The sequence below is a fragment of the Sipha flava genome, unplaced genomic scaffold (assembly GCF_003268045.1).
Source record: "Sipha flava isolate LNK unplaced genomic scaffold, YSA_version1 32_pilon_pilon, whole genome shotgun sequence".
NCBI lineage: Eukaryota > Metazoa > Arthropoda > Insecta > Hemiptera > Aphididae > Sipha > Sipha flava.
The window spans coordinates 2,406,632-2,434,610 of NW_020273018.1; the positions used below are offsets into that span (position 1 = coordinate 2,406,632).

The 27,979-nt window shown below is 27.7% G+C and overlaps 3 protein-coding genes across 5 annotated transcripts; 2 read left to right on the forward strand and 1 right to left on the reverse strand.

Moving 5' to 3' along the window:
* The first annotated feature begins 7,718 nt into the window (after positions 1–7,718).
* Positions 7,719–23,748, forward strand: LOC112686994. Of its 2 annotated transcripts, none has more exons than XM_025559497.1 (5): positions 7,719–8,092; positions 11,547–11,637; positions 19,576–19,803; positions 22,064–22,698; positions 23,379–23,748. In XM_025559497.1, the coding sequence occupies exons 2-5, from the start codon at positions 11,593–11,595 to the stop codon at positions 23,737–23,739; spliced, it is 1,269 nt and encodes a 422-aa protein (XP_025415282.1). In that variant the 5' UTR covers positions 7,719–8,092; positions 11,547–11,592; the 3' UTR covers positions 23,740–23,748. The 2 variants fall into 2 exon arrangements, with proteins under 2 accessions (XP_025415282.1, XP_025415281.1); XM_025559496.1 differs by having other exon boundaries at positions 7,719–8,088.
* LOC112686995 (protein FAM200A-like) lies at positions 17,154–17,779 on the forward strand. The gene has a single exon (XM_025559498.1). It carries the CDS (start codon positions 17,169–17,171, stop codon positions 17,757–17,759), a length of 591 nt encoding a protein of 196 aa, XP_025415283.1. The 5' UTR covers positions 17,154–17,168; the 3' UTR covers positions 17,760–17,779.
* LOC112686996 lies at positions 23,740–27,964 on the reverse strand. 2 transcript variants are annotated; one of them, XM_025559499.1, is made up of 3 exons: positions 27,664–27,964; positions 24,059–24,271; positions 23,740–23,988 (listed from the first exon to the last, which is right to left on the reverse strand). In XM_025559499.1, the coding sequence occupies exons 1-3, from the start codon at positions 27,671–27,673 to the stop codon at positions 23,816–23,818; spliced, it is 396 nt and encodes a 131-aa protein (XP_025415284.1). In that variant the 5' UTR covers positions 27,674–27,964; the 3' UTR covers positions 23,740–23,815. The 2 variants fall into 2 exon arrangements, with proteins under 2 accessions (XP_025415284.1, XP_025415285.1); XM_025559500.1 differs by lacking the exon at positions 27,664–27,964 and adding an exon at positions 24,377–24,598.
* Between the last annotated feature and the right edge of the window lie 15 nt (positions 27,965–27,979).

Genomic DNA, 27,979 nt, shown 5'->3' on the forward strand with positions numbered 1-27,979 from the left:
TAATTTTCCTACGGTCGCCCATGGGTATCAAGTACTATAAAACTAACATAGTTCATAGACTTAATTTTTTATTATGATGAATATTATCTGTGAATTATAATAACTATTATTACAATATTATATAATTATTTGTTATTTTAATTATTAAGTTATTCGTATAAATATAAAATGTAATTGTAATATAAACTCTGAATGATTATGTTATTATATTATATAATTCATAATTATATAAACTTTATGAAAAGATACAAAGACTTTTTTATAATTTTTATGTATTATTTTGTAAATTAGTAAATTAGTAAATAAGTAAATTTTCTTTATTTTAATCAAAATAATGAAATTTGTGTTACATTTGAAATATTATAAAAACAAAAAAAATATATACATTTAAAAATAAAATTACAATAATAATAAAAAAAAGAATAAAAAATAAGCAGGTATCAAAGTAAGTCAGTACTAAACATATTTAATGAATGAGATACATTATAATAATGTAAATTAATATAATTGTGAAGTAAATTTTACAAAATAAAAATTGGAGGGGAGGGGGCGTCAATTGTTGCTCTAGGACGTTATTAGTAGTTGGACGGCACTGAACATATGTACATATGTACATATGTTGTCTGTAAGAGATAAAAATTCGCGAGTATTTACATAGGTAATATGTCATATGTTTATATGATACAATTGGTATTTGGAAATCCTTGTGTATCACGAAAATTTAATTGTAGTAGCTATACACAACCTTAAGTAACACGGGGGCCGTGTGGCATCCACGATTTATGTATGTTATACATATTTTTTTTTTTTTGTGTCACCGCATATAATTATAACCGTAGAATCTGATCATGTGTAATGTAATACACCAATATTATAAAATGTATTGCATACAAATGTACAGCGTGATCTGTAAATATCACAATAATCAAGTATTCATATGTACATCGTTTCACCGCAGTTATTATTACACACGTGTATCGTAATAGAGTTTCGTGCACTACACATCGATATATTGCCTCAGAATACCGAAAATGCGAAATGTTATCCGTATGATGATGGAACAACAATATGCGCAAAGATACGAGATTGGATTGGAGATGTCGGATTGGAAATGATACTGTGAGAGGTTTGAGATTCGATAAAAAGATTATAAAATACAAGTATTTTGAGAAAATGCGTATGTGTAGTATTTAAACATGAAATAGTTATTATAATCGTAATTTCCATCTATACTCGAACTTGTCAAACTTAACAATAGTAAAAAATGTACTTTTATTTTTGTCATATACGTTCTATAAATGTTTTGTTTCAATGATAAATTTAATTGTACTCTGAAGTATGTATATCAAGTTTAATGTCGAATTTAATCGTATTCGATGTGGATGACGTTATAATTTATAGTTTAATTTTATCATTGAACATTAATATAGACACTGATCGTATATTATATTGTGTATGTTTGAGATTATTAATTTCACATTATTTTAAAAGCGTTTTGAATAGTTTTGAAACTACGGCATAATTAAAATTATGTGTCAATTGTTTGTAACGGTCATAATTATTTATGTAATAATTTATTTAAATCATAATATATTTGTTTGTTGTTATGACAGTTTGACACATTGCTTAGTCAAACTTTATGAAATAAAATATAAACAAATTAATTTATAAGCTTCTAAATCCAATTCGTCTGATAATGCAATACTGTTCGATCTATTATTTGTGGTTTGTCGATTTTTACATATAGTTATACAGTAATATATATTACTTACATACAAAACAGCATCAAAGGCGTGTTCAGGAATATATCAAAAAATATGAAGGGTCCAAAAATCTTATCAAGCAGGAAAATATTAAAATAAAAAAGTTTCTACATACAAATAAATAATTCAATCAATCTTTAAACGTAAAATATTATGCATATTAGTAATTTACAAGTTTTATTGGGACCTTTTAATTTATCCAGAATATTAGTCCCTTCACGAAGTGAACGTCATGTCTAACGCTCCTGTATCACGCGTTTACTGCAGTCGATCTTTTGTCACCAAGAATAATGGCACTCTGAAGTACTGTTCATATTGGTCGAACGTGATATTCTTTTTTTATTCTAAGTAAAATATTTTAAAGTATTTTAAAGCTAATTTGTTTAGAAACAAGTAAAACTATCATAAATATAAATAATTGTTAATAATATATTATTCACATTTTAAAACAAATCGCCTATGAGCAAATTATTTTTGATAGGCACCAATAGAATTTTTTAAATTTATAATCATCTATTTTTTAACTAACTTATACAGAATGATACACTTGTAAATATTTTGAATTTTAAATACTATAATAGAATATTATATATTGTATTTTTTCTTCATTGTTATAGGCGTATAGCGTGGATAATATTAAAATTCAACGTTATATTTAAATTTTCAATGCAATCAATAGTATAGAATTATAGATCTTCTGCAACACTTGCTTCTTGAAATCTTACAACTCGTCTTTTTTGCAACACCATTTGATTTTGAATACAGCTTATTGAGATCAAGTATAATATTGAAGTTATTGAACCAAATGTATATGTACCATAGGTACCATGGGTATTGCGGTTATATAAAAAAATTAGTAAATAAAAATTGGACTGGATAAGCACGAATCGAACCGTCGAGCAATAGTCGGCATAATGAAGGTGTAATAATAATACACATGACTCATATATTACACATGTACCTCTAATATAGTTTTGTTGTTGATAGTAATCAGACAGGAAAAGTTGCATATAATCATTACCGTTCATTGTCAAATACTATACAATGTACACACAGCAACGCAGTTTGCCGATGTAAAATTGCATTTCGACTTGAGAATGAAATGAAAAATATCAAATGGAAATCTGAAGTGAATGCATTATTTTCGTGGCACGTGAGTAGTAAATAACTAAAATTATACGCTGTAAAATGTTACCTCAAACGTTTCGTGTATTTTTTAACTTAATATAACGTGATATACTCGTAAGATTAAATTTAAAATGGTATAAATGTGCAGATTATTTCCGTTTCAAGTTCAATTAAAATTGTCCAAATGTACATAAAAACGATCTTAATTGAAAAAAGTAATATCGAAATCGCTATGGTTCGCATTATTAACTGTTTTCCTGTTCATGTTTTTTTTTCTTTTACAATTCTCCTGTTTGCTCCTTTAAATTATTCTATATTATTATATTATATATTTTTAATATAAATCGTTGTTCTTTTACATTGATATTTCTTTTCCACCGGAATGATTCTGTAAATTGATTTATAAAATGCCAAAGATAATTATTTAGCTTTTTTCATACCTTTAGAGCTTTCAGTATCCCAAGCGTATATTCGATCTTTATGACTAGATTCTGATAATATAATTTTAAATAATATTGTATTCTATGTTTTACAAATTTAAAATTATTCTTACATAAACTTTGAATAAGTTCAAATATTTTTCCTTGTATATTATACTGCGTATGATAATATATATATGGTTTGATTCGATATTTCTATTTGAGCTGTACCTATATATGTTTATGTATTTAACAATATATTACAATATGTATATTATTTACACTTAAATTGTTTTCTGATTTAGATTTACTAATTAAAATTAAAAATACTACTGTTGTATTTTATAGGACCACAGTGACATGTTAATCAATCTAATAAAGTTACATTTGTTTAATTTTATTTATTTTAAATTTTTATAAGATGTTTGTGTAATAACATAATATATATAATGATGTATTTACAAACACATCTTACACTACACTGCGCATATACGATGTTTATTGCTATTTCGCAGTACATTTATAGGTAGTTCAATGTTAAAGTAATCTAACAAATTAGATGGTGTAATATTAGATTTTTAACACGTAAACGTGTACGATTTCAACAGAATTAACTACTTGTAATTTTAAAATTAGAAAGACTTGAACGCTTCTGAGTTGTAAACGTACATGAATAAACGCAGAAGACAAGTGGGTTGGAAATTTTGTTGAAATGTTGTTATTTTAAATGTGCAATCTCCAAATGAGATATAATATATTAATACTTTCGTATTTATTTTTATCGTACTTATAATTTGTTGAATATAATATCTGTAGTTTTAAAGTCCAGCACAATACACACCAATGGATTTAAGAAACGTGTATTCGATATGTCATGCAAATCGTAAACACATGTTTACTTTAATGACGTGTATCTTTTTCATGGATAAGATTTTTAATGATTTTAAATAGAGATATCTGTTTCTGAATTTTTTTAAATAGTATTTAAAGTGGACCAGTGAAATTGAGATGTACTTGGTATCAGCAAAGAAGGTAACTGTTGGCTTAAGCATGGCGTCGATTCGGCTGTCCTCCATGGAGGAGAGTGAGTTGGATTTAAAGTGGGTTTTTACTTTTTTCTTGTCAGGCTAATTGGTAGCCATATGACTGTTTGATGATGTGAGAGAGATGAAAGATTTTGGTGTGTTTGTATCCGATAGAGGTATTTTGAATTGTGTGTTGGTTGGTGTTTTTAATGGTCCTGGGGTTGTTTTATTGTTTGTTGTGGAATGAGATAAAATTATTTGTTAATTTTCCACGTTCCAATCCGTGATATTTTGAGGTGGAGTTGTGTTTATTAGGGTGAGTTAGAGAGGCAGGATATATTCTAGAAGTTCTGTGGTAAGATCTTCATTGGATTTAGTTGGATTGTGTGTAGTTAGAAAGTTTTGAGGATCTGAGTATTCGACGTGATGGTTGGTAGAGTTTGTTTTTTACATGACGCAGAAGTATGTCCTATAGTTTTGCATTAGAAACATGTAATTTTGTCAACGGTAAATAAAATTCTAAACGGGGTTTGATTTAAGTTGATAACTAACGATCCGGGTAATTTAATGAAGTCTTCCTGAATTATAAACATTTGACGGCGGAAGCTCAAGATATGTTCATATCACTCGATGTTAATTACAATTTTTATGTGGTTTAATTGTGATACAGGGATCACGTCAATGTTTTTTAATGCATTGAGAATTACTTGATTAGGTATGGATAGACACACGTTTGATATTGTGATTTTTTTTTTTTTGCTGGGTTAATTAGTCTGCGAATAGGAATTGTGTGTCCGTTTATTGATACTACTTTGAATTTTTCTAAAAGTGTTTTGAAGACTTGAGAGAAATATACAGAAACGGTTGTTTGATATCCTTGACGTGAATATTATATCTCGTGGAGAGGTCAGTTTTCCTATTGCTGGTGGTAGAGGTAGTAGTGGTGGGTGATTGAGATGAAAAGGTCTATCTTATCTACAGTAATATTAAAGTTTGACTTATTTAATTTTAAATTTCTGTTTGGATATCTTAATATGTTGCGAATGGGAATGTATTTAAGAGTAATTTAAGAGGTGGTGGTGTTATTTCTATTTGAAGTTTTTATAAAAGGCGGTTTGCTTTTTTATATTAGTCACCTATGACGTATGTTCCACATTAGATAATAATAATATTATCTTATTACCTGCACGCTGGTCACCGGCGTAATTAACGGAGTGCTATCGGGAGCTATAAATGCGAATGATGGCTAGAGCAGTCTTGTAAAGTATTCGAATACAAGTATTTGAATACTTTTTGAAATGTTTATGTGGTATTCTACAATTTTTTTATGTATTTTTTAAGTATTTTGAATATTTTTTAATTGTATTTTTACCAAAATTTAAATATTTGTATTAAAATACTATAAAGACCGTTTTATTAATTTAAATTTATTATTTTTCAAAAACAATTTACATCAATAAAATTAATATTGTTTTCGTTGAAAACTAATATTATGTTTTTGTATAGTAAAAGTAGGTAATAAAAATGTTAATACACTAAATACCACATTTAATTTTATATAGTTACTGTATTGGAATTTTTTAAGAAAACTGAAAATCTAATAATTTTAAAATAGTTCCATATTAATAGTAAATTAATACCTACCACTTTTTATTTTATTTTTTTCATTAAAATTTAATCAATATTAGTTGAAATATATTTGAATACAGAATGAAATATGTGAAAATGTATTTATCTCTAAATAGTCAGACATGTCATAGTAATTGTTAAAACCTATGGAAAGTAGTAACATAATAGGTACCTATACTGGTGTACAATATACATATATACAGTGCTCGAAGTGGGTTAGGGGATACGGAGGAATGACATCCCTCTACTTTTGTGTATTTAAAGTTTTTATCCCTCTACTTTTTTTGTCTAGAATAACGCATTTCTTCTAAGACTTGTATTTTAAAATGATATACTGATTATCATTTTTATATTTATATATAAGAAATTATTTTTTTTTCTGTGAAAATAATTGTTTTTAACATTCAGGCCAGGGCGCCGGGCTTATCATGTTGTTTACTATAAGCTGTTTCATAAACCGTATTATACCCGTGTTTAGAGCCACGGACTAAGATAATATACCTTATGTGAACTATAAAAAAAAAAAAAAATATTTAAGGTACACAAGGTGTGAAAAATGTTATGATGGGAAATCTGAATTGTAAGGCATCTGTTCTTTACATATCTTGAGCCATTTCGACCACTAAAAATATATTATATAACATAAAATTAAAAAAAATACTTGTATTTGTATTCAAATACTTTATGAGTATTCGTAAAATACATTTTTATAATAGTATTTTAAAAGTATTTTTAATACTTTTTTATTCGAATACTAGTATCTTAATACTTTTTCAAAAGTATTTTTTACAAGACTGGGCTAGAGTTATACACGTGTTGTTCAGTTGGAGGTCGAATACGTACTGGCGGATTACATTCTGATTACATTGAAAAAATTCAAATATTCGTTAAACTTCCTGTATATTTAGTCCTTATTGTGTTGCGAAAAGGGGACACGTTGACGCCTTGGTGTAAGCATAATCGCACAGCGATGGTATTATCTTAAGCTCGGCATAGTCGAAATACATAACGAATGTGCAGCGGACTTTCACAAAGAGGTGTTGTCGATAATATAATATAGGTCACAGATATCGGATCGAATTATAAGGGAGCTAACTTAAATTACCCACGTCTCTGCTTCGTATTTAACAACTGATCTTATCAAGTTAGTATATAATTGTTTTTTTAAGTTTTTCGAGCTCTTAATAGTTTTACTATCCGAAAAAGCATTTGTTTCCAGCCTGTATTTTCGCATCTATTTCCTTTGCTGCGTTATAATTTTCTGTTAGTATCGTTCCCAGGTACTTGAACTGCTGTACTCTACCAAAATTATATTGATCTATACGTAGGGAGGGTCTTAATCTTGCATTGTTTTGCCTCCGATATAAAAGTTACTCAATCGTTTTACAAATATCAGAAAATCATGTTTAGTCTATAAATATATTGAAAATAATATACATGTACATAATTACATAAATATCAATGTGATACATACATTTTTACATTAAAGCAAGAACTTATTTACAATTAATTCACAATTGTTTGAAATTAGTTTCAAACAGACAGGTAGAAGTGGTGGGGGACTATGTGTAGTTGGTTCCCCAATTTTGTTTTTGATTCTCCGAGTTCCCTGGGGACTTAAGAATTCCAAAATTGCATTTAAAACTATAATTAACTTACAATTGTTTTGAATTTATTTGAAACCGATAGGACGAAGGAGGGGGACCAACTTCATGTATATCGCGTCATCACGTCACGCATGCAGACGCGCCGCACCGGAGTGGATACATAGTCGCGTGCCGTACATCGTATGCACACCGCCACCTTAGCCAACAAACACACACCGACCCGTTTTGCTTACGTTTAATATAGTGTTAACTTTAGAACACGGACTCGTCCAAAGTCGGTGCCCTATCCGTCGCGAATAAAACGTCTCCGTGATTTGAATATAATACATAAATAAATATTTTGTTTTATTTAATTATTTAATGTAATGTTGTATTTAACGGTATATTAACATTTCGTAGTAATATTGTATCCATACGTCGGACGTGGGGTGAGATTTCGAACCAGAAAACATTCGATGCGTATTCGATACGAAAAAAGCGTGCCCAACAATCGTGATCGACGTGAACAGTGCAGTTGGTGAGTGAGTGTTATGCATTTTTTTTTATTCATTTCTTTTTTTTCCGGTTTCGTATTTTATATTTTTCCTTTTTCTTTTATGCCGGCCGGATATTTCAAAATTTACGGCTGTTTTTAGCGATATCTGTTCACATTTCGCGATCCACAGTGATGCAATCTGTGAACCGCACACGTGTTTACATAATCGTTCGACTTTTGAAAGTTGTCGCACGCGACGCTATTGCTTTCAACCACAGATATTATTTAAATCATGATACACTGCGATGTTTGCCGCGTATGAAGGTATTCGTTACAAATTTTCTGTACAGAAATATCCATCAATTTAATATGGATATCGCATATAAAATTACTTAGAGTAGCCTGCGAATATACAATTTCCCGCGTCGTACATAAAATATACCGGCATACTTATTTTACTGATCATAGTAGCAAATCATTTTAAAAGAGATTTTATACGTTCCGCGTGAAATTGAATAGTGTATACATGCGTTATTGTTTGTAATTTACACGCATTGTCACTTATATCTATATTATTTTAATATTTAATATTTTACGTTTACGTCCGGTGTCTGCTACGACTGACGAATCCGATTTTACGACGCGTTTTATTGAATCGCTAGAGAAATATTCCGAAAATCGTAACATAATAATAGCTATTACTATAAGTTAACACTACAGATATGATCAGTAAGTACTAAGTTCTCAATGTTCACCTTGTTTGTATGGTTGTATGGCTGTATAATATAAAGCCATACAAACATGATATACAGTGTATATCATCTGATGTGGTCAATTTGTAAAAAGTCGTCAAATGCGTCATAATCGGTCAGATGTGTGCTTTAACCGATTAAAATCTTATACAGATTCGAAAGTAATTCAATTTAAGTTTAAAGAATAATTTATAGATCGTATATAGATTCATATGAATAAAAATTATACCTTGTCCATTAAAAATTTATACGTGCTTTGAATTGACATAAAATGTCAGTTTATAACGATTTACGATGAGTTACGAATGCCTTGATATATAGATATTATTTATTTAATAAATAATATATATACGATACGATAGTTGATTAGAAACTATATTTATTTTAATAATAAACATAAATCCAAGATATATCACGTTTTATTCGCATAATCTATCATCAAATAAAGTTATGATTCGGGTTTCAACGTGAACCGTTTGAGTACGTACCTATATTTTAAAGATTTCTGAATATTTATATAGACACTTAATAGTAATTGTTTCACCTAAATGTAATGGAATTAAATGTAAATTTAATAACCAACAATAAAAAATTCCTTTTTTTAATTTGAAAAATTTGATATTTTTCGTTAAATACTCAAAAATCATATTTTCGAAAAGGTACGTGATGAGTGATAATGAACACGTAAATAAATACGTACTCGTATGTAAGTAAGTTCAATATGGTGTTACAGAAGTAGAATATAGAGATTAACACGTTTTTTATACGAATAAGACGTTTAGTAAACAATTAAAATAATAACGATACAGCGCATTTACCGTAATAATATTTACTTGCCTAATATTATCGTACATTCCAGGCTAACGAGAAGTGTTCTTGTACAAATTATACATTTTATGTTGTAGGAGAATTAAGGACACTGAAAATATACTTTATTTTACAACTACATAAAATACGTATACTTATTACCTATAGCTTTCACTCAGTTACGGAAATTTTGAAAATAGATAAGTGAACAATGATTTTTTTATTACTAAAATACAACCGCTTATTTACAATCTTTAACACATAGCGGTACAAACAGAATAAACAATTATAATTATGTAAATATATTAATTTAATACGAAAAATATATGATTTTTTTTACCAGAAACGCTTTTTACCTCAATTAATTTATTAGTTATTGAAAAATTTATTTTTGTTATTTTTAATTTTCTTAAATAGTAATTAATTTTAAATTTTAGGAAAATAGAAAATTATCGCTGTATAAAAATTGAAAATAAAATTTAAAGATAAGTATTTGTACAAGTAAATTTTAGATAGGCTGTTATTACTATAAAATGTTTTACTATTGATATGCCTGCAATTAATTTCCACTTGTTTAAATTTTAAATTATTATAAATATTTAACTTTTGACTCGACGTTCAAAGTTAATGGAACAGCATTTTCAGTAGAAATGCTAAAAAATATTCTCCTCCGAAATATCAAATTTAAAATATTGTTTTCACGTTTTAAAAACTTAAACCCTGATGAAAATTTATTTATTTTATGATATAAGGTATTATAGCGTATTTCACAGTTGAATTTGGAATACATAAAAATAAATTTTACGGAAAATTAGTGTTGTTTGTTAAAATAAATCTATTTATCATTTTCATGATATATTTCAATAATAGCAAATCAATCGGAAAGATAATAATTAATGATAGCAACAAATGTTGGAGCTCAGTAAACAGCAGAAATTGTATTTTGGCAGTTAAACCAATGATAATATAGCACCTGGATGGATGACCATACATAGCTATGCTTCTTCACACACTACGTGTATCAATAAAAATCCCATATATTTTTAAATTTATTCAATGGCTTACAGACCAATGTACCCCTAAAAAATAATAAATTTTAGACCAAAGTTTTTGGCATTAGATTAAATTAATGAATTCCTTAAAAGGTAATAAATATTGTATAGTATAAACATGATTATAGATGTAGTTTTAAATTTAATTAAATAATTTATAGGATACATTACATAGGATAATTAATGTATAACTTAAGTATTTTACTTGTATGCATAATATAATACATTATTATTTAATTGATCTTGTACTTTTCTATTAATACATTATGAATTATGAAAAATTTATTTATATGCATAGTATTTGTATACTTTGAATTTATATGTTTTTGTGATATTTTTTGTTAGAAAATACAGTGAATTAAGAATTCTTTTACATTTTTTATAAAAACAATTGACGTCACAATATTATTAACTACATGTAAGTACATCATAGATACGAGTATCACGGATGTTTGTTTATAATAAAGTTTCTTATGAACGCGTAAAAAAAAAAAATTTCGAATATACGAATAACACTAATTTGTAAAATATAATGATGGTTTTCTTAAAAATTTTGTGTACATTAATATGACAAAAAAATATTTTTACGAACCCTTCAGTATTATAAATGATTAAATATAACTTCCTATAGGAAGTTGTATTTATTTTAATCGAACAATAAATAATGAGTTAGGTGTATCTCTACGTAGTTTGTATCCTAAATCCTAATTGAGTGACGCGAACATTTATTTTGAATATCTAGTTTCGTTACAATGCGTTTTCAACATATTATAATAACCAATGACAAAATAGATTACATTTTACAATATCCATTATTTGTCGACAATTACGTCAACTTTACTAATTACAGTTTTTTTTTATTTAATAAAATGTATTTATAAAATTACAGGTTGTGATGAAATGAGTTTGGTTTTACCTATATCCAAGGTCAAAACATGTCCGTTTGCGATTGCTGGGCCAGTTTCAAGTTTTCTCAAATCGTAAGTAAGACGGACAACAATACGTGTATGAAAATAAAAAAAAACAATATAAGTGACAACGTCTTCATATATTATACATACATGTGAAATAATTATTTCATTATACGATATTAGCGAATAACCTTCTTGAAAATACGGGCCGTGGGAAAATTCCGAGGTTATACGTTTTTTCGTATTATTTTCACAATTTAAATACACACAAGAAGGTCTAGTAGAGAGAAAAATTGACAACACCCTACCAGGGACGAATCGAAAAAAATATTTTTTAATATAACAATCATAAATTATTTTGTGTTGTTCTTTTTTCTATCTCTGTGGGTAAAAAATATAATTATTAACGTACCAATACAGTACATAATTACTGTTGAGCCTACCTATATATTCTCCTCAACAATGTATTTATTTAGTAGTTTCAATTTTGGTTATTTAGGTAAAATTTAATCCAAATAATTAATTTACATACAATTATAGTATTTTTTATACAGTATAGGCTGATAAAATAATAATCTACCATAAGTTATCCATTTATTTTCAGTTACTTCAACTGCACAAAGGTTTTAAGATCAATAGTTTATTCCTCGGTATATTATATAGTTGACTATTTATTTTTATGATTAAAAATAAGTAAATAAATACAATTATAAAATTTAATAAATTATAATTTCTAATAAACAAACCACTAAATCGACAAATCAAAAACAATAAGTGTAAATATATCAAATTAATAAGTAGATTTAAAAATCATAAATTGATAACCAATATTTAAATGGTTTTTTCATATTTATTGCAAATTACCTAATTATTTGTTTAGTTGTTTACTGGTTGTAATGCGTATACTTATGTTTTGATTTTCTTACTACCTATGGCTATTATGAAATAAGTTTTTATTGATCAATTACATAATAATATTCATTATGCACGCCATAACATACAAAATATACTTTTTTCTAAGTGTACAATTTCTAACGTCTGTTTTCTAATTATATGTCAACAATATTTAAATAGACTTGTTGGATATTGTTGAATATTTCTTCAAATTTGTTGGGCACACATTATTTTTTATTTAAAAAAGAAATTTACATTTTTTAGCCAGTCCGGAAACAAATAAAAATAATAAAATGAAATCGTGTATATCATGAAAAGTAAAGTATAAGTTTAAATCAATTGTGATTACGATCATATGATCGGTATAAATAAGTAATTAAATAAATGTCCACGACAAATAATAGTCGTTATTCGTGGAGATTGTATTTGTGGTTGTTAAAAGGTCATATGAAAAATCCGTTGGAAAATAACATGCTTCTATAGAGCACAGTGGTGTAATTTGGAGAGAGGGCATGCAACGTATGTACAGTATAGAGTTTAGCTATTCCCAAGTCAGCAAATCATATATATATATATATCATAAATAAGTCTTTATAAAGCTGTTGACTTGTTATAAAACAGAAAAATGAGACGTGTACGATACGGGTATTTATATACAAATTTTTCTACTTGTTAATCAGCATTTTGGTAAAATGAGCCACCAAGTCTGCAATTTAATAAAATCATGCTGACCACCCTACTTCACAGATATTAATTTTTATTGGCGAATAATAAAAAAAAATACAATTAGAGCATACACTTGTTTATGGTCAACTAATAAATTAATTTGATTTTCATTATAAGTAGACAATAGCGTGTAATATGTATATATATATACAACCTATATACCATAGTAAATTAATATAATACGTATAGTAGAAATTCGGTTCAAATAAATAATGAGACAATTTTGATAATTGTAAATGAACGAAAAAAAAATTGTACCATCTGTCGAGTAATTATCGTCAATTGTATAGTAATGTTTGTATTATAGTAAAAGCAATGATCTTCTCGTACATTCAAGGTCTTGGGAAATAATGTAAAAATGATATATTCGTATTATGTATTATGTTCGTATATGCTTATGCATTTATACTACCTATATCTTATTATGTGTGTGCTTTATTCGTCGAAAAATTGGCATATAAAAGTATTATGATAAGTATATTGTTAATGCGTGGGAATAAAAATATCAACAAATTATATGCAGTATGCTAATTATACAGGCACGAGTTCTATCGTGGTAATGTGGTGAAGTTTAAAATGATAAATGACTCGATAACAATTAAAACTGAAGGATAAAATAAATAAACTTCGTTAAAGTAATATTTAACTATTAGCCAACATAATACTTGCAAATACGTATCCATCCATCAATAGATTTACTAACCACTTACTAACGAATCCTGCGGGCTAAACGATTGTCGATATCTACGAGCAGCAGTTATAGTACCTATATATATGTTACGAGTACGTGTGTGTTATAACTGCGCGCGTATATGTCATGGGAAAAATGTAATACGTTTTGATATGTAGTTCTAGTTATGAAATTGCTTGAGTTAGAACTAAAAAAATGTATATAACCCCAGGTAACTGAAAGCCATTTAATTTTTTTTTCACTAGAAGTCTTTCTATTAACAATTTTAAAATAATCAAATTCAATTCTAAACGTTGAGGCGTTGGAAGCTTATGCTTCGGTTAGCTAACGTTTTTAATTGAAATTATTGATTAAGCTAAATATAAATTTCAAGGAAAAAATGCATTTTAACAAATAAAATCAGTATAAGTTTACACCAATAAAATTGATATAGTAAAATGTCCATCCACTGTAAAGAAGTATTTATATTATAGTGTTTCTGTTATAATAGTTTTAAAATGAATCATAAAATTTAAACGAATCTATTGATGTATAATTGAACGTGTTACAACTTATAAGTGGAGTAGAAGATTTGTAGCTCTAAAAAAGCACTAAATATGCAAGCACTTAGCACTTAAATTTCTTATAATATGCATTAAAAATATGTTCTTATATTTTTTTTAAACAATTTGTTTAAAATAAATATAAATAATTTAGATGTAACATTAAATCGTTTTTCTATTTAAACTTCACAATACTTACAGTATAGGACTTTACCGATAGTCGAAAATATAATCAAATACCGATAAATAACTCTTTAACCAACTGTTAAAAAACTGTTTATCTTTCAGAATTTTAATATTAGAACAGAACACAAAGAAAAAAATTGGCACGAATTAAAAATAGATGCATGTACGCTGACGGCAAAACTAAGACTAAATGACTAACAACTATTAACCAACAACAATTGACAAAAGTTAATGCAATACATTTTTTTTGATATCGTTTATACAATCCTATAGGAAAAGTTTATAAATGAAAATATAAATGGAAATGTTTGTAAAAATGTGTTTACTGTTTATTTTTCTTCTATGAGTTTCTATTCGATCCGAATGTTGGAAATCATATCGGCAATGCTGTCCCTGTTAAATGATTCATTGTTTATAAATTAAACTAATCGGAGACTTTCGAAACATATATCTGGAAAAAATATATCTACGAACAGTTAACTACCCCCATATTAAATGATCAAAATTTCAAATTATTTTTAATACAACAATATTTTGGTCATATACTAGATGAAATAAAAAAATCGATGGAAAAATATTAATAAAATAATAAATTATTTAAAATATAAAGTATAAAATAGAAAAATATGCTCTAAAAACAAAAAAAAAATCGAAAAAAGCATTTATACCCAAATTAAAATTTTAAGGTTAGCTTTGTGGAATCATCAAACAAATTTGTTTCGTACTCTGTTGTTCTTGTGATTTGAAATACAAGTATGGAAATGCTACAATTCCTTTACCCATAGGTCTACGGACGGGGCACACTCCAAAATGTTGTAAATGGGGCCCTACGATGTAAGTCTAAGAGTTAGGAGTCCGAATTTTAACGGTGTTGTGCAAATTAAATGTAATTTATTCTAAAATATTTTATAAAATATAAATGATGTTTCGTAATAGAACAAATAAAACTAAATGTTATTAATGTTCATATAAATTTTTTTTATGATAATAACAGCTACAGTTGACTACAAAAGTACAAATCGTAAATAATCTAAGCTATCCAAGAAAAATATATGAGATTCAAGGAAAACATTCATTGGGATTATTATACTACAATATTAAACAAAAAAATAAAGTTGTGTATTTAGTTATTTATACAATATAATTTATATTTATTATACCTACACGTTTTGTTAATATAGGATCCAAAAGGGCCTTACTTATAATTATTAATTTCTATATTGATAGTGAACCAGAAAAATCAGTAGTTATGTAAATATTAATTTTTAATAACTTGAATCTTACTTATTATTCTTTTTACGTGAGCTGTGTATTGTCCGTTATAATCTATAGAAGAGTGTCTGTTATTGGGAATATAAAACATTCAACAATTATATTCATTGATTATTTCAAAATGTTCACTTATAATAAATGTCCGCTTATGATAGGTATCTGTAATAATCGGTTTTCGTAATATAAGTACAGTGTGTTATAATATAATAATAATAATAATAATAATAACGTTAAATTATCATAATATATGTAGACCAATGGTTTTTAACCTGGGGGTCGCGACCCCCAAGGGGGTCGCGAATGATAGGTTTGGGGGTCGCCAAAAATAATAGATGAAATGATTTTTCCATTTTATTTAAAAATAAAATAAAGTTAATTTTTAATTTTGTTTTATATAGAGAATTATAGATTATAGAACATGCTGAGGAGCTTATAATCTTAATTTCTTATTTATTATCTTATTGATAGCGGATATGGATTATTAAATTGTTCGTAACTCGTATCGTATACATAGGTATATTTGAACAATTTCAGTCGCAAATATTTATAATAATCAGTTCCTACTTAGGTGTCATTCGTGCAGTACATGTATCTCACGCGATATAAAGTATGTTACTATACTGTTTTAAAATGGAAAAATTTTTAATTAAACGCGCAAGTACAAGTGCAAGTGCAAGTGAAAATAAAAAACGTAAACTGTCGGAAACAACAACGGACCAACCTATCAACGAGGAATTGGAAGAAAAAAAAACTTTAAATGTTGAGAACCAAAAAAAAGAACGTAAATATCAAGATCAGTATATACAATTTGGATTTACTTTTATTGAAGAAAAAGGTAAACATCGTCCTAAGTGTGTTATATGCTTAGAAATATTGGCTTCCGAAAGTATGAAACCCTCTAAACTTAAACGACATTTAGAAACGAAACATCCGCAATATAGTAATAAAGATGAACAATTTTTTAAAAGACATGAAAATGCATTAAAGGTTCAAAAAAAAGTTATAAATAAATTTTCTACAGTTTCACAAAAAGCTTTAGTTGCATCATTCGAGGTTTCATACTTAATAGCAAAAACAAAAAAACCGCATTCGATTGGCGAATCTCTTGTCTTGCCAGCTGCTATAAAAATTGTAACGGCTATGCACGGTGAGGCAAAATTAAATTCAATTTAAAATTGATTTAAAATCAATTCCATTATCTGATAATACTGTAATCACGTCGGATTTCAAACATATCTGATGATATATTAAAACAACTTTTAAATAGATTGCGAAGTAATTATTTTGCAATGCAACTGGACGAATCTACAGATATCTCTAACTTTTCTCAACTTCTTGTCTATGTCAGGTATATTTACAAAGAAGACATTTTAGAAGACTTTTTATTTTGTCAAACTTTAAATGGCAGGACTACTGGTAATGACATATTTACCCTTATTAATGCATTTTTTGAAAATAATGAAATTTCGTGGTCAATGTGTAAGGCAATTTGTACAGATGGGACAGCAGCATTTACTGGATCAAAGAAAGGTTTTAGAGCTAAAGTTAACGAAATTTCACCAAGTATACTATTTACTCATTGTATGATTCATAGGGAAGCTTTAGCATCTAAAAAACTTGAACCATTTGTCAACGAAGTACTACAAGATGCTATACGTGTAATTAACTTTATAAAATCAAAATCATTAAATTCTAGATTATTTATGATACTATGTAATGAAATGGGATCTGATCATACAAAACTACTACTTCATACTGAAGTTATGTGGTTATCCCGTGGAAAAATATTATTAAGAATTGTTGAGCTTAAAGATGAAATACGAATATTTCTCCTTGAACATAAAAATACACTCGCAGAACACTTCTTAAATGAAGAATAGTTAGCAATTTTAAGTTACCTTGCCGATATTTTTGAAAAATTAAATAATTTAAATTTAAGTCTTCAAGATAAAAATACAAATATATTAATTCTCTCCGATAAAATCGATGCTTTCAAAAAAAAAATAAGTTTATGGATAAATTATATTAATAATGAAAACTTCGAAATGTTTTCATGTTTTTCAGAATTTATTGCTGACAATGAATTATTTGATATTAAAAAAATAAAAGACATAATATTACTTCATCTCGAAAATTTGAAAAACCATTTTAACACACGGTTTGAAAAGTTTCCAGAAAAAAAGTTGGGATGGATAAGAAATCCATTTTCTATTAATATAAATGAAATGAATTCTGAATTAAGTTTAGTTATGAACGAGGAATTAATTGAGTTATCTGCCGATGAAAATCTGCGTATAAAATTTAATGAAACTACAAGTGATAAATTTTGGATTTCTATAAAATCAGAATACCCAGAATTGTCAAAAGTAGCTGTATCAACACTTCTGCCATTTGCAACCACCTTTGTGAAACGGCGTTTTCAGCTCTTTCAGTTATAAAAAACAAATATCGGACAAAATTAAACTTAGAATCAGATCTAAGAGTTGCAGTCTCTAATATAAAACCTAATATGGAAACAATCATTTCAAAAGCTCAAGCTCAAGTATCCCATTAACAACAGTTTATGTATTATGTATTTTTTTTATATTTAAATTTATTGTATATGCTTGGATTGTTTTAAAATAATGTTGTATTACGAATTAATTAAATTTTTAAGTGTAAATTAATCAAAATCGTATAACAAATAAATATTTTTTCAGTAATTAAATCAAATTTTGATGAATAAAACAACATTTTTTTTTGAAAGGGGTCGCAGTACAAAAAAAATAAAAATGGGGGTCGCGACCCAAAAAAGGTTGAAAACCACTGATGTAGACAATTATTTGAATCCGACGTAGTACACAAATAATTTTACGAGTATTTACTGATTCGTATAAAATACAGACGACACACACCTTGAAGAATTAATTTTTAACAGCTATACGTTTTCATAACAACGGTCATCATTAAACATCATTAACTAACAAGACCTCACCTCTCAAAAAGGTGTTCCGTCTTTTGTGTAATAAGTTATAATTGTAGTTATTATGAGCAAGGTGATGTTTACTGAATCAAAATATGTTTATCCATGCTCAAGACATTTAAATGAATTAGAATACGTGGTTAGCAATGGATAATGGTTTAAGTTAACTATCTATATTTTTTAGCTGAAAAGCATTTATGTTTTCGGTTATATATTCATAAAGCATATAGGTACTTTTACATTTGTTACGTGAAGTAGGTGTGGAATTGTATACATTATTATATAATTTGTTTGAATATTAGATGAATAATAGTACACGGACTCATACTAATGACTAACAATTCTAGACATATAGCTTTGTACATTAGTAAATTTTAATTGTTATAATAGGGATTATATAATTTTAATACTTATGGTTTTGATTACTGTTTAGTATTACGAATAACATAATTTTTACTTTTTCCTTAAAAATATGAAATATAAATATTCGAATTTATTTCATATCTATGGTTGTGATGAAAGAAAATTCATACTACATGAAACGATACATGCAAAATTCTTGTAAAAGGTTGGTTGCCTGGACACAATGAAAAAACTCACTTTCGAAAATAATTTAAAAAAAAAAAAATCTAAAACTGCAATCAAAACTGCGTACAAAATGGCTTTTATGCACTTTTAATAAGGTGGGGATTGAATTTTCATTGGTATCAAAATTATGAATGCATATGTTACAGATTTTGTGTTTGAGTTGTCTACTCTACAAGAGATGGTCCGACGCAGAAGCCACCAGACTGTTTTATTTTTTTGAGAAGACGTCTCGGGAGTGGCCTTTATTGAATAACATAACAAGGAACGGGGCAGGGTCTCTGTTCGCGGACGTCACGTTCGGCGGTTACATAATAATATGCGTGGCACTGTTCATAGCGTATTTGATGGGCGAACTAAAGAACAGCAAAAGAACGGTAATGTCTGCCAATGATGTAGAACAACGTCAAGTGTTACTAACAGGGGTGACTTCTGACTCAAATAACATTATCAATGTTTGCGACTCACAAATCACATATACACTTAATATGTTGTGTACATAGAGATAATATGATATGCACCAAAATATGGGAGTATAAATGATACTACCGTAGGCAGTCAAAAATAGTGTATATGATTTCTATAAAGTCATGTTATTGTTACAATTAACTATAATAGCCAATAGGATAATGAGTAGGTATTATAAATTATAAAACAAAATCAATAAGTTATACTATCTTATTAACTTTTTGATAACAGATATATTTTTTTTTCGTAATAAATAATAATAATATAATACTATAATTTATTTTCATTTAGTAACGTTTTTTAAAAAAAATCCCTGCTTTATACATATACAACGTTCACAATCTTTTTTGTCATTAGACGTATAAATATATTTTCCTTAGGGGTTACTTTTGAAAGAGCCACATATAATTGGGCATGTGAAAAACACTCAATGCTCAAATTTAAGCCTGCAACGTTGAAAGTATGACTCTAGGATTTATTAATAATTGTTGCAAAATATATCTTTACCGGAAATTGTAGGCGTTTAAATTGAAACGGAAAATCCGATAGTATCAGAGGAATTCGGGGAATCAATACATCTTCTCCGGTATCACATCCGGTGAGTACTATGCACTTTATTATGAAAGTTTTTAGGGATTTTTCCAGCAAACGCGTGCCATTGCAAAATTTTGGTGGAATCAGGTTTCTAAATAATATAACAGAACAACTTACTTTCAGCACCATTTTATGAGCAGGGAGTCCGGACGAGTTTAAAGAATTAAGAAATTTTGTAGGAAAATTAACAGCTTCTTCCAAATCGAAAACAGTATCAAATGAGTAGTGTATTTGCATCGGCGCATCAATCTTTGAATGAATGAATTTATTTACCTTATCTGTTCGTTAATTGGTGATAGAATCGCACTTTTTTCAAACTAAGATATGTCTTACAACTTATGATATCAATGTTGGGATAGACATTGTTGACCAACTATTGGATGTTGCCTATCAAAACACAAAGGTTTTCTAGGTTAATCCTTCCATCACTTTGTGTTAACTCTTCATAGCCAACTTTTAGCACAAAAATTCTCTAAAAAAAGTTTTTGTTCTCACACAAAGACAACGAAGTCCTCATGTTTGTTTTAAGTTCTAATTTATTGACATTTGGCCTAAACTCTTGGATCTGTGGTACGTTTGGTTTAGTGTTATTATGTGTCTGTATAGAAAATTCTCTGGTTATCTGTATTCGATATCTATCTCTATCCTGGCTGAGGCGAGCCTTGAACTCTATAGACGATTCTCTAATTCTCTGAATTCTATGTCTATCTCGATCCTGGTGGAGATCTTAACTCTATATTTGTCCCGAAGCTGGCTGAGGCAATCCTTATGTTCCGTTGATGATTTTTCATCTCTTGCTGAACGTGCTTTTTTGGCATTCACTGTACTATGATCTATGTTCGAACGACAACTTCCAGACATGAATTTATCATTTCTGAATAAAATTTACTTAGTTCAATAAATTATGGTTTTAATTTAATCTTATTGTCATGGTAACACACCACACACTTAATACAATAATACAGTCTTCAGTCTTCTCTTTTTTTTTTTTAAAAAAAAAAAACCTTCCCCTTGAATCACTCTATCAATTAAAAAACCCACATCAAAATTCGTTGAGTAGTTTTAAAAATCTAAGCATATATAGAGACAAACGCGGGAAGCGACTTTGTTTTATACTTTTTATGGATTAAATTAGTTATAATTTATAACTTATAAAACTTAGAAGTCAAAACTGATTTTACTGCCGATCGTGAAACGGTGGAAATGGGTATTAGTGAAATAACCAATCACAATCTAAAACGGAATACTCTAATATTCTGTGTTATATTAACTTCTCGTACTTCTATAAAATCTTATATTATCGAAACGTGTACGGGGGTGCCATCGAAAAAATAATGTATTTGAATTTTAGTGCGAAATTATAATTCATATTTTTTACTACCCAATATTGTATAAATATCATATTATCTTTATTCAGGTGTATATTGCATAAACGCATTTCAAAAACGTGGGAAAAAATTATATGTCACGTTGTATATATATTTTGGGTCACTTTCGATGCAAATTATTGATCATAATCTTAACGTAAAAAAAAAAAAAAAAATCATTAACAATAATAATGGCTAATCGTTACAGGAATCGTTTCTGTTGGTCATCGGCGCTACGTTGTTTATCGCCGTCGGTTGTCTGGTGATGACATCTGTGGACAGTGTGCCCAGAGATTTGATGGTCAACGCTCTTGTTCTTGGCACTTTGTCCATTGTGACAGGTATGGTGTTCATATTGGACACATGTCTGTCAAACAGTCGAAACGACAAGAAGTCGCATATACCGAAAAACACTAGGTACGGCGACATCGCGCGAACCAGGACAGCGGTAAACACCAATACGGTCAACAATGGTGTGCACATTAATAATGGCATGCACGTCAACAATGATGTATCCGTCAACAACGGAGTGATATTGAAGCAGCGGGAGATGGTAGAGAAGAAACTGAACGGCTTGTTGCAGACGACGAGCGCCAACGGACACGCGGTGTTGACGAAAAACGAAGGGGTTCAGACGTCGGCCGAAGCAATGAGGCAAAAAGGTGAAGCGGACGAACGCGACGGGACGGAGCCCGTTCACCAGTACGGTCGCAAGTATTTGAACGACCGCGGATTCAGCGGTCATAGTCACGCTGATTGGTACGACACAGACATGGACTTGCCGAAAATGAAGAAGCTCGAGATCAACGTACCTCTGGAGGAGTCATCGGATTATCGACACAGGTACGAGACGAACGCGTAGGTTAGAAAATCGGTCCCGTTGAATACTGGAAGGATGACCAAGGAGAAAAATCCAGGACGGTTGTCCAGACCACATACATATTAAAGTATATACACCCGTAATAAAAAAAAAAAAAAAAAAAAAAACAATAATAATAAGTAGGCAATAAATATAAATGCTAAATTAATAAATTAAACAATTGAGCTAATAATCGATTTTAAACAATATATATTAATTTAAATACATTTTAAAAACTTGTCGAAAGAAACCGGTATAATACAATTATAATACCACTGGTCCATGTTGATTAAACGCTTTTTTTTCAACTGACAAATATAAATGATTCAGTGTTTTCATTATTAATTTTATTTCTTAACCTATTATTATTTTTTATATACCACTAAATAAAAAAAAAACAGTTCAGAGACAAATAGTACTGTAGTGAAACATAAATATAAATAATAAATATATATAATAAATAAATAACATAAATGACAAAAAAACCTCTATGTTCATCTTCGAATTCGGTATTTTAAGCCCATCGGCATTAAAATTTTTAAATATTCCCAATAATTTAAAAACCAATAGGCATCAATGATCAAAACTTCACTTGGTTACTTGGCGAGAGACGTAATTTGGGCGATAAATTATACAGATCTCAATTTTTTTTTTTTTTTTTTAGTGGATTTGTAAATGTCAAGAACGGCGTTAAGCTGCAATCGCCTAGCATCACGAGTACGATGCACAATCAACAAGAAAGCCCAAAAGAAGAAAACGAACACGAAGTGAAAAACGCCAGTGTGCCGTACGTTTTATCGGAAAAAAAAAGAGCGACGAGACCGACCGATCTGCCGTTAAAATCACCGGTGGAAAGAGTAAATGATTCGTTACAGAAATCGGTTAAAAGTCGATTTTATTTCGGTGCTAATGCAGATGAACCTAAATCGCCAAATGATCCCGGTTATGTACTTCACACTGCATCGCGTTGGGAAGAACAACCAGCACAAAACGGTTATAAAAATTTTAAAAGAAGTCAAGTGTGATTAATGTAAACAAATAATGCGTTTAATTTCTTAACAATTTTCAACATATTGACTAATACAATGCGTATGACACAAATTATATATTTAAAAATTTTTTTTCTGGATCTACAAGAGAATTTTCTTCTTCTTCTATATGCTTAGATACATCAAATGTTTCTTTGTCATATTCTTTTGAGCTCATAATATCGGTTCCTTTAACTCTAATGACAGTAGCATTTTTAACACCTAGCATCCTGGCATACTGAAAAGCTGAAAATGTAACAATTTATTTTCATCATTATTTGGACGATAATAATTTACATAAACATTGTCCACTCACCAGGGGACAGTTTTGTTTCATCTTCCGGAATTAATCCTTCAGCTTCCAACCAATTAAAACGGCCTTGTTTTACTTGGTATAATATGGTACTAAACGCTCCAAAACTAAATAGAAAATATGCTTTTGCAAAGAAAGATTTTTTAGCTTCGGCTTCTTCAATAGACATTGGTTTCATAATTCTTCTAAAGAACCTTCTTACAATTTGCATGCGAACTATAAATATATAATTTAAGACACCAATTAGTATTTATACAATTGTATTTTAAAATGACTGCTCTACTTTCTTTAAAAATAAATATAAATAAAAATGCAGATTACGTTAGGAAAATAAAACGGGTTTTTGCCAATACTTCTAACTATTTGAGATTGATCTATCGCCTTAATCCTTCACTATAATGTTTCAATTTCCTACATCTACTTCATACATAGCTGTTCTCATAACACAAGTTACATCCAACCATTAGTATTTTTAGACCACTTATATTTTTATTTTTGCCTTCATTTCCATGACAATGTGAACTGTATGAAATTAAACTATAATTTAGAATGTTAAACATATATTACATATATATAAACATGTAAATACTATACATATAAAGTATATGTTTATGAGAATACTCTAACTTTTTAAAAATGATATTTTAGTTAAATATGTAAAAACATCATATTACTTATTAACATTTAATTTACTAATAAATTATGGTTTTGAACATAAAATTATAACAGACTTTAATATTAGTACCAATAATATAATAAATTAATGGTTCAATATGAAGATTAGTGAAAATTGAATTAATATTCTTTTATTTAACTTTCTTTATTATAATATATATTAGGTAATGTAAAATTATTATAAGTTTGTCTATTCTACATGAAATATAACATATAAAAACAGATATTTGTAAATTATGACAAGTATTAATTATTTATAAATATATAAATTATTATTATATTTAAGTTTAAGTCTTTATGTATTTATTTGTTTAATGTACTTATTTAGCTGAATCAAAAATTAAATTAAAATACAAAAATGTGACAAAATAGTTTGATTTTCTGTCATGCTTACAATATCAAGATAATCATCTATTATAATTAAATTTGAGGTTAAAACTTGTAATTGTATGAGTTAATATATCATTAAAATCTATAGTAAGAAATAATGATTGATAAGCAATTGATATATATTTTATATAATCCAAACAAGTAATTGTTATTATAATTGTTAAAATAACTTTTTAAACTATTTGTGTATGTATAAATATTGTATATAAGAAATTAACAAAAGTTTTTAATTGTTTTATAAAAAATGAATTTTCTTAAAAAAACATAAAGTTCATTCTCTTTAAGAGTTACAACATATTTGTTTTGCACATTTTGCAATATTAATTAAATTTATTGGTACTTAAAGATCACCTAAAGTTATAGTTATATATGTTATACTGAAATTAAATTCACAATTAGTTGTCTGATAAGTGGTTGATAAGTTACTTGATTAGGTGAGTTATAGTGATATTATATGTATATATTTGAAAATAATGAACAATTTTAGCATTGTGGTAATAACTCTTGGGTGAAGGTTGGAGTTGAATAAATTAATATAATATAAAATATTGTATTTTAGTATTTATAACATATTTTATCTTAAAAACAACTATATTAAGGGTTAGGGTCATTCAGGACATAAGTATTAATTTAAGTCCAATTAAAGTAATTAGAAATTTTCAAATAAAATTATCATTATAAATTATATAAATTAATTGTAATAACATATAAGGACGCTGACATATATCTCATTTGGTAGGGCAAAGTACATAAATTAGTTACTACTACCATCTAATGTGTAAGAGCAAAATAATGCCATATGATTATATAGTAAATTTAACCAGGGACGGCTTTAGCTCTTTCAGCGCTCAGTACAATAATTATTTTGGAAATCTTAAACGAATTAAACATATAACTAAAACTGGCAGACTTGGTAACTGGTAGGGCTTCATTATACATATATGAGCCTCGTTCATAATCATAAATGCTCAAAATTCAAAATAATTTTTCAAACGTGCATGTTTGCCACAAAATTGTAAATCATTTGGAGAACAAATATAATAATACTCAAAATAATAAAATTATAGTTTATAAAACTAATTGTAATCAAATTTACATTGAACCATATCGTCAAATTATTTTTTTCTATCCGTAGTAGATATTTTGTATCGCCTTAGGTTGATCAAATTTAATTCTAATTCCAACGCCTCTCACACGCTTCATTCGTATTTAAAGCCGGCCCTGAATTCAAACATTACAAAGTTAAATATAGGAGCAAACCGCTCTATAGAAGTATGTGTTCGGCGCCAATGATAACACGGGAAAACAATGAACCCTCTACCAATTTTAATACATACTGTGAAAACTCACAAGAATTCTAGCAAAAAGAATGTATTTATTGTAATATAAATGGTAAACACTGAAATCTGTAATCTGTATGCCTAACTTTTAATTATTATTACTAAATTAATTTTATTTACAATCTATTCAAACGAGCAGTATAGTTAAATGAGATATAATATAAAATATAATAAAGCATAACTTACAGTAAAATATTTGAATAAAAAAATTTGATAGTTAGTAATAGGATAGGTTGTTTTACCATTTAGTAGATCATTCAAATAGTTATTTAATACTAATATGTGACCTATATATATATAAATTAAATACAATTAACAATGGACCACATATTAGGCAAAAACTTAAAGCAGTGTTATATACCTGAAAAAAAATATATGATAAATTTAATACGCCTTCAATAAAATATTTTAGGTAAACATAAGTTAACTGTTTCAATTAGTAGCAATTTGTAATTTAGAAATATATAGTTATCAATTTTTAAAACATAAGATTACTTTTATGCATGTACATATGTTTGATATTTGTATCATATACTGCTTACCATATTACTACCTTATTACTTTAAAGCAAGCTTTAAAAATAATTGAGAACAATTGAGTGATGGAGATATAAATTAAAATGTAGATGACAATGTATATGAATAAGGTGATACTGACAATATCAATGATCATTGAACAAAAATATGGTAGTGGTCCATGATACGCAACAAGACTTATAAAAAAATGATGTGGGATGATACAAAAATAATTTTTAATGATGTACAATATTATAAATTACTTGAAAATTATCATTATTCATCAGTAGTCTTAGGGGCTTACAGCTCTAAAAAATACATAAATATGCTTCTAAAATCATTAGAATATGCATTATAATATCCATTTATATGCATTAAAGAAAAAAAAATTACCACATAATACACAAAATAAAAAGTGTCCATAAGATGTAAATATATCTTTAAGCTCCGAAACTAAACTTTTTAGTCGGCTACTTGTGGACTGTTGTACTTTCAGCATTTATTATAAACCATCTTTATTTACTTATTTAAATTATACAAATAACATATATGGTGTATTATAAGGGCTTAATACATTTACAACATAATAATATAAAATAAGTGTAGTAAGATGTATTAAAAAAATTTTATAAGTTCAGTTAAGTATGTAATAAGAATAATAAATATTATACCAATATTTGTTACTTACAATCAAACATTTTGATAGAATTGATTTATATTTATCAAAACACATACATTTTTTTTAATTAAGTATATGTATATTACACGTGAGAATTAAATAAAATATTACGATACACGAAAGTCAAAAGTACGTATTTTAACTGTTTTTGATTTATTGTCATATTATAATTTGTGTAAATGTGATAAGGTTTTATAACATAATAAGATTGATTTACTAATAAAAATATATATTGATAAAACTAGGGTGTTTAACACCTTGGACTATAGAGTAATACCATAGAGTATTATTACTCTATGCCTTGGACCAATGCCGTCGTTATCAT